At 47.5% G+C, this 16,876-nt stretch overlaps 1 protein-coding gene across 3 annotated transcripts in view; it reads left to right on the top strand.

The window, feature by feature from the left end:
• PAK1 (p21 (RAC1) activated kinase 1) overlaps positions 1-15,321 on the top strand; it is a 111,353-nt gene extending 96,032 nt beyond the window's left edge. For all 3 annotated transcript variants that reach the window (XM_053385446.1, XM_053385445.1, XM_053385444.1), the window contains 7 exons: positions 1,589-1,637; positions 1,854-1,966; positions 9,028-9,145; positions 10,468-10,567; positions 11,739-11,935; positions 13,522-13,659; positions 14,513-15,321. In XM_053385446.1, coding sequence (XP_053241421.1) covers positions 1,589-1,637; positions 1,854-1,966; positions 9,028-9,145; positions 10,468-10,567; positions 11,739-11,935; positions 13,522-13,659; positions 14,513-14,599 — 802 coding nt within the window. In that variant the 3' untranslated portion in view covers positions 14,600-15,321. The remainder of the gene's footprint in view (positions 1-1,588; positions 1,638-1,853; positions 1,967-9,027; positions 9,146-10,467; positions 10,568-11,738; positions 11,936-13,521; positions 13,660-14,512) is intronic.
• The last annotated feature ends 1,555 nt before the right edge of the window (positions 15,322-16,876 follow it).

Here is a 16,876-nt window from a genome sequence, read left to right as displayed (position 1 = left end):
GTGAAAGAGGAGAGCGCAAAATATGGTCTGAAGCTCAACATCAAAAAAACGTAGATCATGGCCACTGGACCCATCACCTCCTGGCAAATAGAAGGGGAAGAAATGGAGGCAGTGAGAGATTTTACTTTCTTGGGCTCCTTGATCACTGCAGATGGGGACAGCAGCCACGAAATTAAAAGACACCTGCTTCTTGGGAGAAAAGCAATGACAAACCTAGACAGCATCTTAAAAAGCAGAGACATCACCTTGCCGACAAAGGTCCGTATAGTTAAAGCTATGGTTTTCCCAGTAGTGATGTATGGAAGTGAGAGCTGGACCATAAAGAAGGCTGATCGCTGAAGAATTGATGCTTTTGAATTATGGTGCTGGAGGAGACTCTTGAGAGTCCCATGGACTGCAAGAAGATCAAACCTGAGAAGAGAAGACTCCCTGGAAAAGACCCTGATGGAGGGCACAAGGAGAAGGGGACGACAGAGGACGAGATGGTTGGACAGTATTCTCAAAGCTACTAAAATGAGTTTGACCAAACTGCAGGAGGCAGTGGAAGACAGGAGTGCCTGGCGTGCTCTGGTCCAGGGGGTAACAAAGAGTCGGACACGACTAAACAACAACAAAAAGTCCATGATCGGTCAGAGAATAATGGGTGGAGGCAGGATCCAGTGGAAGAAAGGCAGATCTTTATTTTTAGGTTTCAGCAGAGACACACACCCCTTGCAAGGAGGTGAGGACAAAGAACAAAGTGCACAGGAACCTTTAATTATTTTAGGCGTTGCCCAACCCCTTAGCTAAAGACCACCCCAAAAACACCATTCATACATGACAGAAAGAGACAGCTTCTCTCCTGTCTGTCAAGATGACCTGATAATGTTTTAACGATTGCATTACCTGGGTTGCCTGGCCATTCTTTTGAGACGGTAAGTAGGTCACAGGCCTTACCATATTCATACAGAAAATATGCCCTTAAAACAGGATTTGTATGATTTGTAAGTGAAAAGAACTAAGGGGAAAGGTTTCTCCAAGATATTTCCTTCCGCAGAGGAAATATTTGGGGTCATGAAGAATCAAGATGGCGTCAGGATTGCTTTCCTGTACTATTTCAGTGCGGGACGTGGGTGGCGCTGTGGGTAAAACCTCAGTGCCTAGGACTTGCTGATCGTACGGTCGGCGGTTTGAATCCCCACGGCGGGGTGAGCTCCCGTCATTCGGTCCCAGCTCCTGCCAACCTAGCAGTTCGAAAGCACCCTTAAGTGCAAGTAGATAAATAGGTACCGCTTTATAGCGGGAAGGTAAACGGCGTTTCCGTGTGCTGCTCTGGTGCCGGTTCGCCAGAGCAGCTTTGTCACGCTGGCCACGTGACCCGGAAGTGTCTCCGGACAGCACTGGCCCCCGGCCTCTTAAGTGAGATGGGCGCACAACCCTAGAGTCGGACACGACTGGCCCGTACGGGCAGGGGTACCTTTACCTTTACTATTTCAGATGTGGGATTTATATACTTGAGTACGTGTGTTTTACCTTGTGCATTTATGAACATTTATTTATTGAACATTTACAATAATAGCATGCCTTAACGGGTTGTCTTTTCTTTCAGAGCTTCAGGGACAGTTTACACGGCGATCGATGTAGCTACAGGACAGGAAGTAAGTGTTATGGGGATACTGGAGCCGTTTCACTAAATGAGAGATGTTCTGGCTTTGATTTTGAGCCTCTCTTCTCGATCCCCGCTCCCCGATTCCCTCCAATTCAGAATTGTGACCAAGGACAGAAGAGTTGGAAACTTAAATTAGATCCAGCTTCAGAGAACTAGAGACTTAATTGTAATTATTCCTTTTCCCTGTTCCCCGCCCTCATTTCAGGTTGCAATTAAGCAGATGAACTTGCAGCAACAGCCCAAGAAGGAGCTGATAATTAATGAAATTCTCGTCATGAGGGAAAACAAGAACCCCAACATTGTCAACTATCTGGACAGGTATTCACACTTTTCCCCCAAGAGGGAATGTCATGTGTACAAGATTCAGGGCAGATGAAAGAAAGCACTTATTTACGAAGCGCGTTGTTAAACTGTGGAACACTCTGCCACAGAAAGCAGTGGTGGCTGCAGCTTAGGTGGCTTTAAAAGAGGATTGGACAAATTCAATGAGGAGAGGGCTACTGATAGTCATTAGCTGTGATGTTCTTCACTAGCTGTATTCTACACACAAGGTTGGAAGCAGGATTTCCAGGAAGCAGTTCCTGGAAACTGCAGGAAGGGAGAAGGGTTCTTGTGCTCAGGCTTGGTTAGGGACAAAATATGATTGGAATACAGTGGTACCTTGGGTTAAGAACTTAATTCGTTCTGGAGGTCCGTTCTTAACCTGAAACTGTTCTTAACCTGAGGTACCACTTTTGCTAATGGGGCCTCCTGCTGCTTCCGCGCCACCAGAGCACGATTTCTGTTCTCATCCTGAAGCAAAGTTCTTAACCTGAGGTACTATTTCTGGGTTAGCGGAGTCTGTAACCTGAAGCGTCTGTAACCTGAAGCATATGTAACCCGAGGTACCACTGTAGATCAGTGCTGATTTCTGATCCACCGTTGCTTAATAATGGCAACTACAAAATGACAACAGCAAATTGAAAAAATGGCAGGGAACTTTGGAGCGAGCACTGTTCAGTTTTGGCATTTGAAATGAATTCCTCGTTTAGGAATTCATTAATTCCAAGTGCCTGTCTTTGGCATCTGACTTCCATTTGGTGAATCTTGAGTGTCTAATAAAATAAATAAATAAAGTTTATCATCCACAAGCCTCAAGTCTGCCTGCCTCTGCAACACTGAATCCCAACCACAAAAAGGCCTGAAGTTCATATCCGTATGCTTTGCACATATCCAAGTTTCCCCCCCCCTAATTTTAGTTTTTGTATATCATATCTGTTGATGCCTCCTTCTAGTATGTGGATGATGCAGTTTTGGCCACATAAAGAGCCTCAGAGAATATCTGCTGTTACTATGCAAGTTAAAGGTAAAGGTAAAGGTACCCCTGCCCGTACAGGCCAGTCTTGACAGACTCTGGGGTTGTGTGCCCATCTCACTCAAGAGGCCGGGGGCCAGCGCTGTCCGGAGACACTTCCGGGTCACGTGGCCAGCGTGACAAGCTGCATCTGGTGAGCCAGAGCCGCACACGGAAACGCCGTTTACCTTCCCGCCAGTAAGCGGTCCCTATTTATCTACTTGCACCCGGGGGTGCTTTCGAACTGCTAGGTTGGCAGGCGCTGGGACCGAGCAACGGGAGCGCACCCCGTCGCGGGGATTCGAACCGCCGACCTTTCGATCGGCAAGCCCTAGGCGCTGAGGCTTTTACCCACAGCACCACCCGCGTCCCTACTATGCAAGTTACATGCACTTAAAAAAAAGGGGGGGGGGAGACGATTTACTTGGAGAACAATGGTGTCCCTGATTAACATTCTCTTGAGCAAGAAAGGTACACATCTCACGTTAGCCCAAACTGTCTTTTAAAATTAAGCCACAGTTCATAACTTGAGAGGAGCATTTTTTTAGCAGCTTCTGAAGACCAGTGGTTTCCCCACAAAATGTGTGTCTTATTCCCCCCCCCCAGTAGTTTCACCAGCTCCTAAATAGGATAGTAGCTTTGTGCAATAACAAAGGATAATCTCTTCAGGAGACGGGAAGATCTTCTTAACTTGATGCAGCCTCCAACTTTAGTGGACTTTGATTAAGAACATAAGAGCCTGTTGGATCAGGCCTGACTGTTAATGGGGAGGGAACAAAAAACTTTGGAGGTGGAATGGAGTATGGCAGAAGGGGGCAAGGCTGGCTGGCTGGCTGGAACAGGAGTGGCCACGTTTAGACATTTTTGGAATAGAGTAATATAGGGTAATAGCGGGTGGTGCTGTGGTCTAAACCATGGAGCCTAGGGCTTGCCGATCAGAAGGTCAGCGCTTCGAATCCCTGCAACGGGGTGAGCTCCCGTTGCTCAGTCCCTGCTCCTGCCCACCTAGCAGTTCGAAAGCACGTCCAAGTGCAAGTAGATAAATAGGTACCCCTCCGGCGGGAAGGTAAACGGCGTTTCCATGCGCTGCTCTGGTTCGCCAGAGGCTGCTTAGTCATGCTGGACACATGACCTGGAAGCTGTATGCCAGCTCCCTCGGCCAATAAAGCGAGATGAGCGCCACAACCCCAGAGTCGTCCACGACTGGACCTAACGGTCAGGGGTCCCTTTACCTTTACCTTTTAATACTGAATGATAGAATGAAGTATGTGATTGGGGATTGTTCAGCGAACATGGCAATGGATCATTAACCAATGTGAGGAATCCAATAAATAATATTAGAATCATAGAATTGTAGAGTTGAAAAGGACCACAATGTTCATCTCGTTCAACCCTCTGCAATGCAGGGAACTTTTGCGCAAAGTGTGTCTCGAACTCACAACCCTGAGATTAAGGCTTGCATGCTCTACCAACTGAGCTATCCTAGCAATCTATTTAATCCCGTTCAAGCACTATGGACTTTAACACTGCAGAGGATCACGTTTGCAAAAAAGTGGAAGAGTAGCCGAGGAAGAAAAGAATCAGTTGGAAGTCATAACAGTTAGAAAGAGGCCCACGGGAACAGATGGCAGTTGTCAGGTTGACAATAATCTGTTTTTTTTTAGAAAGGGGAATTGATGACCTCTTATAAAAAATTATTGAGAATCTGGTGACCATACGGTCCTAAGACATTGGATGCTGTGAGTTCAAGTCATAAGGGGGAGCATCATCTTCCTGCTAGCTTCTAGACCTGCTGCTTTTGGCTCGTTTTCTTTCCTCCGGGGAGGAGAAGTTGCTGCTGCTCTGAGTGCTTCGCTTCCTCCTTTCCCAGCGGGGCAGAAGTTGCAGTGGGGCCAGCTGAGCTGCCTTTGCCAGAAACATGTTTGTGCTGAGATTTTCCGGACTGAAAAAGTCCCCTGCTGCGGCCGTCCCTGAAGCAGCCGTCACAGATGCCCTTAGCTGTCACAGTTCTCCGGCAGCCCAGTCCCTGTTCATTCATTCAAAGCCGTTTTAGCCTATTCTGAAAAACAGCAATAAGAAGAAAAAGAAGAAGAAGAAGAAGAAGGAAGAAGAAGAGTTTGGATTTGATATCCCGCTTTATCACTACCCGAAAGAGTCTCAAAGCGGCTAACATTCTCCTTTCCCTTCCTCCCCCACAACAAACACTCTGTGAGGTGAGTGGGGCTGAGAGACTTCAGAGAAGTGTGACTGGCCCAAGGTCACCCAGCAGTTGCATGTGGAGGAGCGGAGACTCGAACCCGGTTCTCCAGATTACGAGACTACCGCTCTTAACCACTACGCCACACTGGCTCGGTGGGGAGGAGGACAGAAGCACCAGGATATCTTTGTTAAGAGATGGGGGCACCTGTGAAAATTCATGGATGGAAACGATGGCTGGGGAAATTCACCTTGAAACATCGGAAAGGGGCTCATACTGAGTCAGACCACTGGTCCATCTAGCGCAGTGTTGCATACACTGGCTGGCAGCATCAGGATTTCAGACAGTGAAGACCCCTGGCCATAGCTGGAGATGCTGTGGTTTGAACCAGGCACCTTCTGCATGCAAGTCTAGTGCCCCAACCACTGAACCTATGCCCATCTCTAGCACACACTGCTGCTAGAAGGGTCCTTTAGGTTGGGGAAGGGCTACAGTGGATCATAGCTGTCAACTATGATTTGAAAATAAGGGACCAGCAGCCTCAAAAATTAAGGGATCAGCAGCCCAAATAAGGGATTTTCAGAGCACAGGGAGGTTCGACTTCTGAGCCCCTCCAAGCCAAAGGCAGAAGGCCCAGCCAGCAGCCAAACGAAGCCTCAAGCGGTGGTTCCCACAGCGCAGCAACCTGGCAAAGGGGATGCAGCAAGGCAAACCACCGTCACCTCTCCGCTGGGAAGCGCTGAGCAAAGGCGAGTCCCCAGGCAACGCGGGCGATTTGATTGGCACAAGGCATGCAAGCTCCACCCCCCAGTCGTTCTTAGACTCCTTATTGAGTGAGCAACGCAGCCAAGCAACAGAGTTGGAGCCTCCCTCCTCCCTGGCCGGCAGGGATTTAGTTTTTCTGTGCATGCGCGAGCGCCGAAACCTGGAAGTAACCTGTTTCGGTACTTCCGGGTTTCAGTGCGTCCGTAACCCAAAAACACACAACCTGAAGCGTCTGTAACCCGAGGTATGACTGTATATCTCAGTGGTAGAGCATCTGTTTTCCCCATAGAAGTTCGCAGGTTTAATTCCTGGCATTGCCAGGTAGGGATGGAACCATCCCCTGTCTAAAATCCCTGAGGACCACTAAAGGGCAGTGTAGACAAATTGGATGAAGACAGAACAATGGCCTTAAAAGGTGTTGTTGTTGTTGTTTAGTTGTTTAGTCGTGTCCGACTCTTTGTGACCCCCTGGACCAGAGCACGCCAGGCCCTCCTGTCTTCCACTGCCTCCCGCAGTTTGGTCAAACTCATGCTGGTAGCTTTGAGAACACTGTCCCACCATCTCGTCCTCTGTCGTCCCCTTCTCCTTGTGCCCTCCATCTTTCCCAACATCAGGGTCTTTTCCAGGGAGTCTTCTCTTCTCATGAGGTGGCCAAAGTCTTGGAGCCTCAGCTTCAGGATCTGTCCTTCCAGTGAGCACTCAGGGCTGATTTCCTTCAGAATGGAGAGGTTTGATCTTCTTGCAGTCCACGGGACTCTCAAGAGTCTCCTGCAGCACCGTAATTCAAAAGCATCCATTCTTCGGCGATCAGCCTTCTTTATGGTCCAGCTCTCACTTCCATACACCACTAGTGGGGAAACCAGAGCTTTAACTATATGGACCTTTGTTGGTAAGGTGATGTCTCTCCTTAAAAGGTAGCTGCTTATTATTAGGGCTCGTCCACCTGGGAAGGGAGCCCATCTAGGAGAAGGAAAGCTCTGATCCTAAACCTCTGCTGCCTTGTGGGATATCTCTGGGAGAAGAAAAGGCCATCGAATAAACCCTACACAAATCTGGAGTCTAGTCCCTAAGACTGTTGGATGGCGCCTTGTGCCCCTCCTTCCGGCAATTCCTGCAGCCAAGCTGGTGCCAAGCACATTGCTCTGCTTTCCTTTGGGTCACATCAGCGAGGCTGAGAGGGGGGTCTTGTTGCCTGGGCAGCCCAGGCTTGTGCCTCGGGAGTAGTGGATCAATTCAGTCCTGCTAATGCAGCAGTTTGACTTCACCCCCGGAAGTGCACTCCATTGCGGACGGATGTCAACAGCTAATCTGCTTATGTTCCATCACCAAGCTGGTGCCCTTTGGATATTTTGGCCACGCTGGGAATTGTCGTCCAAAGCATATGAAAGCTACCAGGCTGGCAATGTTTGATGCAGACCCCTCTTCCCCCTGTCATTTGACACCTGAGATGTGTGGCCCACCTTATTCCCATAATTATAATTTGTTTTCAATTTTAAATTGTTGTAACCTGCCCTGGGACTCGCTGGGTCATAAATTTGAGGATGATTTGTTTGCGTGCCCAAAGGAGTCCTACGGAAACTGGGGACTGGGGTGCCACCTCTTCAGGGTCGCAGAATGTGAGAACGCCCCACCTGAGTTCTCACTGGCAGAGCCAGTGTGGTGTAGTGGTTAAGAGCGGTGGACTCATAATCTGGTGAACCGGGTTCGATTCCCCGCTGCTCCACATGCAGCTGCTGGGTGACCTTGGGCCAGTCACACTTCTCTGAAGTCTCTCAGCCACACTCACCTCACAGAGTGTTTGTTGTGGGGGAGGAAGGGAAAGGAGAATGTTAGCCGCTTTGAGACACCTTCGGGCAGTGATAAAGTGGGATATCAAATCCAAACTCCTCCTCCTCCTCCCCCTCCTCCCCCTCCTCCCCCTCCTCCTCCTCCTCCTCTTCTTCTTCTTCTTCTTCTTCTTCTTCTTCTTCTTCTTCTTCTTCTTCTTCTTCTTCTTCCCCCCTGCTGGTGTTTCCTCCCTTTTCTGCTAGCAAAATACTCAAATGTATTCTCACCACAAATTTCCCAGCAACTGCACATTCCCTGGTTCCTTTCTTGACTCATTAGGGACAGTTTTCAAGCTGGGGAGAAGACAATATACCATTTCTCTCTCCCCCTACCCATTTTGGGCCACGCACAGGGACTTTCTCGGCCACATATAGTAACAAAACCCCATTGATTCTGCAACCACCCCTCTCACGCTTTAGAAGATAGCCACAAGGTTCCTGCCTGTTTCGCCCTCACAACCACCTTGCGAGGTGGGTTAGGCCGAGCAAGAGACTGCCTCCTCCCTGTACTTTGGCTTGCTGTTGCTTTATTGATTATAGTTTAGAAATTATTTATTGTAACTGTTGAGTGGATTTCTGTTTAACTTTTATATGTTACAGTCATACCTTGGGTTGAAGTAGCTTCAAGTTAAGCATTTTCGGGTTGCGGTCTGCGGCGACCCGGAAGTAACGGAGCGTGTTACTTCCGGGTTTCGCCGCTCGGGCATGCGCAGACACTCAAAATGATGTCATGCACGGAAGCGTTGAAACGTGGCACGCACAGACGCACAGTCACATCTTACATTTACTTCAGGTTGCGAACGGGGCTCTGGAACGGATCCCATTCGTATCCAGAGGTACCACTGTATTATTATTTAATGCTATTCTAATGATTGTTGAATGTTACTTTTTTGATATAGGTTGCCTCTTTTAAAGTTTTATTATCACATTTTTGTATTGCATTAGATTGTACATTTTTTGTTCCTTCAGCTTGTAAACCACCTTGAGTATTGTAAGATAGAAAGACGGTATACGAATTAAAAAATGATGATGATGATGGCCACTCAGGAAGCTGAAACATGGAGCAGGAATTTGAACCCGGGTCCTCCCCCAGCCCGATCCATATCCAACCCACAAGCCTGTTACTTTCCACTGTCCATTTTGCTCTGCCATCTGGCTCTGCTGTCAAAATAGCTCTGCTCTCTTGGTTTGGCAATGCGGTTGTGTGTGTGGTGAAAGGGACACAATGACCGTCTGTTATTTCTCTGGCTTCCCGCAGTTACCTTGTGGGGGATGAATTGTGGGTAGTCATGGAGTATTTGGCAGGCGGTTCCTTGACAGACGTGGTGACAGAGACCTGCATGGATGAAGGGCAGATTGCCGCCGTGTGCCGGGAGGTAAGGACTTAAACTACGTATATATTTCATTCCAAATGGAAGTCCAGGGCTTTGCTGGCGAATGGGATGCGCTGCTTGGAGTTCCTATGTGTGTGTGAGAGAGATGGAATTATTTGAATTTCCTGGAGTGCCTCCAGACTGTCAGTATATTTCGGGTGGGGTGCAAGCGCATTCCAGGAACGCTAGGCGTGCGCAACTGAAGTAAGTCGAAGTGCTCTGTCGCCCCAGCACAACAAATCCACTTTTTTCAAAAAAGAAACAATGTTTTCTAAGTCACGGGGAAATGCAGTTCAAAGCATTGGGATGAATGAAAGATTAACAGGAAGACATTTATGCACCCTGCAAGCGGATCAGGATGAATGCTGGATAAATGTTGTGGTTTAAACAGGTGCCTAAAAATAGAGCGGTGATGTTTAGGGGGTCGTGTTCAAATCCTGGCACTGCTAGTCAGAAAGATCAAGTGGCAGCTAATGGAAAAGACCCTTTTCTGCCTCAGTCCTAGGACAGCTGCTGCCAGTCTGTGATGGAGGAACATTTGTCCTCCCTGATGCCTCAGCCAGCATGGCCAAAGACCAGCTGTGACGAGAGTTGTAGTATACTTGTTTATTATTTTATTTATTAAAGTTATATACTGCCCTTCATTCGAAGATCTTGGGGCAGTTCACAAGATAAATACAGGATAGAAGCACAAAATAAATAGTTGAAATGAAACAAAACAAAAACAAATTTGAAAGGCTGTAGAATATGAATCAGCCCAAGGCTTGGTTGAAGAGGAACTTTTTTGCCTAAAGGTGTATAATGAAGGCACCAGGCGAACTTCCCTGGGGAAAGCATTCCACAACCAGGGAGCCACTGCAGAGAAGGCCCCGTTCTCGTGTTGCTTCTCACAGAGGAGGCACAGAAAGAAGGGCCTCAGAAGATGATCTCTTCTTCTGGGGGTGGTTTATATGGGGGGAGGCAGTCTTTCCTGTCATTATATGCGCCAGAACGAATTTTCCGCAAAAGCATTCTGTGAGAAGTGACACACATATACTTACCTAATTTCATTTATGCACTGCCTTTCCTCAAGGAGCTTGAACTGGCATACGTTGATCTCCGCTCCCCATTTTGTCCGCACAACAACCGTGTGAGGTAGGCTAGGCAGAGAGTGAGTGACTGGTCCGAGGTCACCCAGTGAGCTTTGTGGCTGAGTGGAGATTCGAACCCTGGTCTCCCAGGTCCTAGTCCGATGCTCTAACCACTACACCACACTGGTCTGCACAAAACCTCCTTTGTTGTTTGCAGTACTGATTGTTGCTGCCTGTTTTTTTCTTCTCCCACAGTGTCTGCAGGCCTTGGAATTCCTCCATGCCAACCAAGTCATCCACAGGGACATCAAGAGTGACAATATCTTGCTGGGGATGGATGGGTCTGTCAAGCTAAGTATGTTGACAGGATGGTTGAGGAGAATTGTACACCTGGAATTTCAAAGCCACCCTGTTTGTTTGAGGATGGATGGATGGCGGCTAACAGATTGAGGTTGAATCCTGACAAGACAGAAGTACTGTTTTGGGAGGACAGAAGGTGGGCGGTTGTGGGGGACTCCCTGATCCTGAATGGGGTAACTGTGCCCCTGAAGGACCAGGTGTGCAGCCTGGGAGTCATTTTGGACTCACAGCTGTCCATGGAGGCGCAGGTTAATTCTGTGTCCAGGGCAGTTGTCTACCAGCTCCATCTGGTACGCAGGATGAGACCCTACCTGCCCACAGACTGTCTCACCAGAGTGCTGCATGCTCTAGTTATATCCCGCTTAGACTAGTGCAATGCGCTCCACGTGGGGCTACCTTTGAAGGTGACCCAGAAACTACAACTAATCCAGAATGCGGCAGCGAAACTGGTGACTGGGAGCGGCCGCTGAGACCACATAACACTGGTCCTGAAAGATCTGTATTGGCTCCCAGTACATTTCCGGGCACAGTTCAAGATGTTGGTGCTGATCTTTAAAGCCCTAAACGGCCTCAGTCCAGTACACCTGAAGGAGCGTCTCCCCCCCCCACCCATCGTTCAGCCCAGAAACTGAGGTCCAGCTCCAAGGGCCTTCTGGCGGTTCCCTCCCTGTGAGAAGTGAAGCTACAGGGAACTAGGCAGAGGGCCTTTTCGGTGGTGGCACCCCCCCTGTGAAATGCCCTCCCACCAGATGTCAAGGAACTAAACAACTATCTGATGTTTAGAAGACATCTGAAGGCAGCCCTGTTTAGGGAAGTTTTTAACGTTTGATGTTTTATCGTGTTTTTAATATTCTGTCAGGAGCCGCCCAGAGTGGCTGGGGAAACCCAGCCAGATGGGTGGGGTATAAATAATAAATGATGATGATGATGATGATGATGATGATGATGAAGGTGTTCCAGAAGGGAAGGAGCTGTAGCCCTGCTCTGTTTTCCTGCTTCCCCTGGGATGGCTCAGCCGGTAGAGCGTAAATATTAAAGAAGATAAGACCTTGTAGTCTAAAACTCTGACGCGGAAACCAAATTCTGCCCAGGACTCTTCCAAAACAAAGGAAAACTGCTTCTTCTCCTTCTTCTCCTGATTTTCCTCTTCTCTCCTTCCCTGTCAGCCGATTTCGGCTTCTGTGCTCAGATCACTCCCGAGCAAAGCAAGCGCAGCACCATGGTTGGGACGCCATATTGGATGGCGCCCGAGGTGGTGACGAGAAAAGCCTATGGGCCCAAAGTGGACATCTGGTCTCTGGGGATAATGGCCATTGAAATGATAGAGGGGGAACCTCCGTACCTCAACGAAAATCCACTGAGGGTAAGCGTTTTCGTTCTGACTGACTTTCAGCGTCGCTTTTCCTCCAGAAAAGGCTTCCCAGACTCTCTGGCAGTTTGTTTAGGCCAGCTGTCCCACAGAGAATTATAAATGTTTCACATTTATCCAGGGTGGATAAAAATCAATGATTAAAAAATACATATATATCGAAAAAATTGGATTTTTAAAAATTTAAATTGGATTTTTTTATTATTTAAATTGGATTTTTCAAATAAAATGCTTTTGGAGGAATTTTTTCTTCTCAAGATAGTTTTCTGTTTAAGTTACATTATAGTCCAAAGGCTATTCATCAGGAAATAAGGATTTGTTTTAAGTTTTTCATGTGTGCTAAAACTCAGGTTGTTATTTTTTAAAAATTTATTTAACCACATCAGTTAACAAACATGGATACATACACTATAATGTTATTGTTTTAGTTAAATAAATTGTTATTAAGGAAATGATTATTTTCCTCCTTCCAATAAAGTACAGCAGAAAAGTTTTCCAAATATAAACAGTTAACTTATTAAACCTCACAATAACTTCATAATTATCTGTCTATGTATTTCTAATAGTATAACTAAATCAGTAATTTTCGATATAACTGTAAAAACTACCCTGAAAATTTATTATTCTGAAAATGAAACCTTCATATGGTTGTAAATATTAAGATGATACCAGCAAGAATGAGCCTTTCTGTGAAAATATGATATAAATCAAGTCTTACTGACTGGTGATTTGAATCGTGGGTTTAAATCGATTTGATTTAAATCAAATCCACCCTGCATTTGTCTGACTTTGCATTGGTATCTCTGGTATTTATTTATTACATATATATATATCACCTTTTACTTCCGAGGAGCTCAAGGTGCTAAACATGGTTCTCCTCCCCATTTCATTGGTTAGGCTTAGGAGATGATTAATGGCCCAAGGCCATGCTGTGAGTTTTATGGCCTAGTGGGGATTCGAACCCTGGACTCCAACACTGTAACCCAGGGGTAGGCAACCTAAGGCCCATGAGCTGGATCCGGCCCAATTGCCTTCTCAATCCAGCCCGCGGACGGTCTGGGAATCAGTGTGTTTTTACATGAGTAGAATGTGTACTTTTATTTGAAATGCATTTTTGGGTTCTTTGTGGGGCCTGCCTGGTATTTTTACATGAGTAGAATGTGTCCTTTTATTTAAAATGCACCTCTGGGTTATTTGTGGGTCCTGCCTGGTGTTTTTACATGAGTAGAATATGTGCTTTTATTTAAAATGCATCTCTGGGTTATTTGTGGGTCCTGCCTGGTATTTTTACATGAGTAGAATGTGTCCTTTTATTTAAAATGCACCTCTGGGTTATTTGTGGGTCCTGCCTGGTGTTTTTACATGAGTAGAATGTGTCCTTTTATTTAAAATGCATCTCTGGGTTATTTGTGGGGCATAGGAATTTGTTCATTTTTTTTCTTCAAAATGGTCTGAGGGAAGCCCACGGCTGAAAAAGATTGCTGATCCCTGCTGTAACCATTATGGCATAAAATAAAATCTCTGAGCTGAGCTCTTTTTTCTTCTTCTTCTCTTCCCACTCGCCCTGTCCTCTCTTTTAGGCTTTATATCTTATTGCTACCAACGGGACCCCCGAGCTGCAGAACCCAGAGAAGCTTTCGCCCATCTTTAGAGACTTCCTTAATCGCTGCCTCGAGATGGATGTGGAGAAGAGGGGGTCTGCGAAAGAGCTCCTCCAGGTAAACGCATCAATTTGGAGAAAGATTGCTTGTTGTTTAGTCGTGTCCGCCTCTTTGTGACCCCCTGGACCAGAGCACGCCAGGCACTCCTGTCTTCCACTGCCTCCCGCACTTTGGTCAAACTCATGCTGGTAGCTTCGAGAACACTGTCCAACCACCTCGTCCTCTGTCATCCCCTTCTCCTTGTGCCCTCCATCTTTCCCAACATCAGGGTCTTTTCCAGGGAGTCTTCTCTTCTCATGAGGTGGCCAAAGTATTGGAGCCTCAGCTTCAGGACCTGTCCTTCCAGTGAGCACTCAGGGCTGATTTCCTTCAGGCATTTAAAGGCAGGATCGTACCACTTCTAAAGGGACAGAGCCTTTAAACCAAAGAGCCTAGGGCTTGCCGATCAGAATGTCAGCGGTTCGAATCCCCGCAACGGGGTGCGCTCCCGTTGCTCGGTCCCTGCTCCTGCCAACCTAGCAGTTCAAAAGCACGTCAAAGTGTGAGTAGATAAATAGGCACCACTGCGGCAGGAAGGTAAACGGCGTTTCCGTGCGCTGCTCTGGTTCTCCAGAAGCGGCTTAGTCATGCTGGCCACATGACCTGGAAGCTGTACGCCGGCTCCCTCGGCCAATAAAGCAAGATGAGCGCCACAACCCCAGAGTCGGTCAGGACTGGACCTAATGATCAGGGGTCCCTTTACCTTTTACTCTCTTTAACATCCCCACAACACAGCTCATTTGGATCAAAGCTCTCACCCAGGTCTCGGGCAGCTTCCCATGTGCCAGCCCGCCTTCGAATATACCGCCATTGGTTTATCGCTTGAGCTGGCCGTTCTTCCTTTGCCGAAACCTGTCTCCTTCTTTTCCAGCACCAGTTTCTCAAAATCGCCAAGCCCCTCTCCAGCCTCACTCCTCTGATCATCGCGGCGAAGGAGGCAGCGAAGAACAACCACTGATGTCCTCCATGGGGCCGCCGTCGCCGTTCCAAACCCTCTTGGCTTTTAACTTTCCCCGAAAACACCTGTTTCATAGAGCCCGGCTCTCCCCCGACTTTTATGGCCGTGCTCCGAAGCTTTTCATCGTTCAAGATCGGGACCGCGGCGTCGACGTGCACCTGAAACTCAAAAGCAGACATCTGGAGGCGGAGGCAGGTGTCGCCCTCAAAACTGGGACCTCCCACATGGAATGGATGTGTGGGGCGGAATTTGTATGTTTGAAAGGGCCATTAAGGGGCTGTCTGATCTCGGACAAAATAAGTTGCCAAGCCAGTATGTTTTCATATCTTTTAGTGTGTTGTTGAATTTAAGAAGAGAGGAAAACATGATTCCATGCAACCTTTTAGGACAATTGAAGGAATTGAATTTCTCACTGCCTGTGTTTTCTTTTACCTCTGCGAAAAGCCCCCCTGTTCGCAAGACTACTGAGAGACGGGCATAGTTTGGATTACGTGAAAACTAGCACAGGGAGTGTTTTTCTTTTAAAAAAAATAATCTCAAGGGAAATGGAATTTCTTCCACTGAACCAGAAACGAGCATCCTGTGTCTGTTGGAAGATGGCAGTTAATGAATGTTCATCATGCTGTGTGTATGGGGGCTGGATGGTGGTGGGGTTTTTGTGTGTGTGTGTGAAACTTAATTGCCCTCTGATTAAATTCTCGTCCTTGTTTCCACCCTTCTGACTGTCATCGTCTGTGTAAATCTGTGCTTTTAATTGCCTTGTGAATTTGTCAGAAAGGTGAAGGCGCTTTGTATACGCAGAGTGCTCTGTTGGCCAAAAGGCCATGTCTGATATCAAAGGACAATTGAAAGTGCAGCAATTCAGAGAGACCAAAGTACCAGAGGCTAATTGTGAGTGCAAGAGACATTTGGAGACAGACAGACAGACAGACACACACACACACACACACACACACACACACACACACACACATACACACCACAGCTGTCAACTTACAGATTTGAAAATCAGGGACCAGCAGCCTCGAAAATAAGGGATCAGCAGCCAAAATAAGGGATTTTCAGAGCACAGGGAGGTTCGACTTCTGAGCCCCTCCAAGCCAAAGGCAGAAAGCCCAGCCAGCAGCCAAACGAAGCTTCAAGCCGTGGTTCCCACAGCGCAACAACCCGGCAAAGGGGATGCAGCAAGGAAAACCACTGTCACCTCTCCGCTGGGAAGCGCTGAGCAAAGGTGAGTCCCCAGGCAACGCGGCCGATTTGATCGGCACAAGGCATGCAAGCTCCACCCCCCAGTCGTTCTTAGACTCCTTATTGGGTGAGCAACGCAGCCAAGCAACACAGTTGGAGCCTCCCTCCTCCCTGGCCGGCAGGGAGGGAGAGGAGCTGCTTCCTTTGAAACCCGGGAAATTTAAGGGACATCATCAATAAGGGACAGCAGCGGGACACAGCACTGGGATAAGGGGCTTTCCGGCCAAATAAGGGACGGTTGACAGCTATGACACACACACAGAGACTGTAAGTTTCTGTGTTTATATACTACTATAATACTAGACATCTCCTAGCCAAGATGGGCAAGATGGGGTGCTCGGTCTTGCAGGACAGCCTGGATATGGTGCATGTAACGGATCCTTGGAGGAACGGGGAGAATAATAGAATTGTAGAGTTGGAAGGGACCCAGGGGTCATCTAGTCTAACCCCCTGCAAGGAAGGACGGAGACGTTGCACTGATGTTGGTGCCACTCTGTACTTTAAAGAAGACATAAAGGCTGTCCCATATGGGGATCGAACCTGCAACCTGGGCTGACATGTTGGAAGGTATGAAATACCTGAAGCAGTTCACATCCCCTGCTTGTGTGTAAGGGATTTATCCACACTTAACATTCCTCTGGTCGTCCGAAGCACAGTCCGTGCTTTAAAACTCCATGTCTGAGCGCCCTTTTTCTTGCTCTGCAAAAACTTGCTCTTTAAAGCTGAATCAAGCAAATAGCAATCCATGGAAAAACTGAATTGATGTTTGCTCTGATTGAGCACCAAGGAGCAGGTTTATATTGGGCAAAAAACCACACACTGATACGGAGCTTTTAAGGAGAAACCTGTGCCTAGAATCAGCAGGGTGAGAAATTAGTCTGCATAAGTCAGGAAATGCAATTTGCATGATGATGCGGATACAACTCCCGTCTCTCTTATTTCTGCAAATGCCTCTCTAGCAAAGCCATAATAATCTTATTCATAATTTGCTGGCTATAATTTATATGCTATGTTATCTGACAGTGGCTG

Source organism: Podarcis raffonei, chromosome 4, assembly GCF_027172205.1.
Source record: "Podarcis raffonei isolate rPodRaf1 chromosome 4, rPodRaf1.pri, whole genome shotgun sequence".
NCBI classification, from domain to species: domain Eukaryota; kingdom Metazoa; phylum Chordata; class Lepidosauria; order Squamata; family Lacertidae; genus Podarcis; species Podarcis raffonei.
This window is presented reverse-complemented; position numbering and strand designations above follow the sequence as displayed.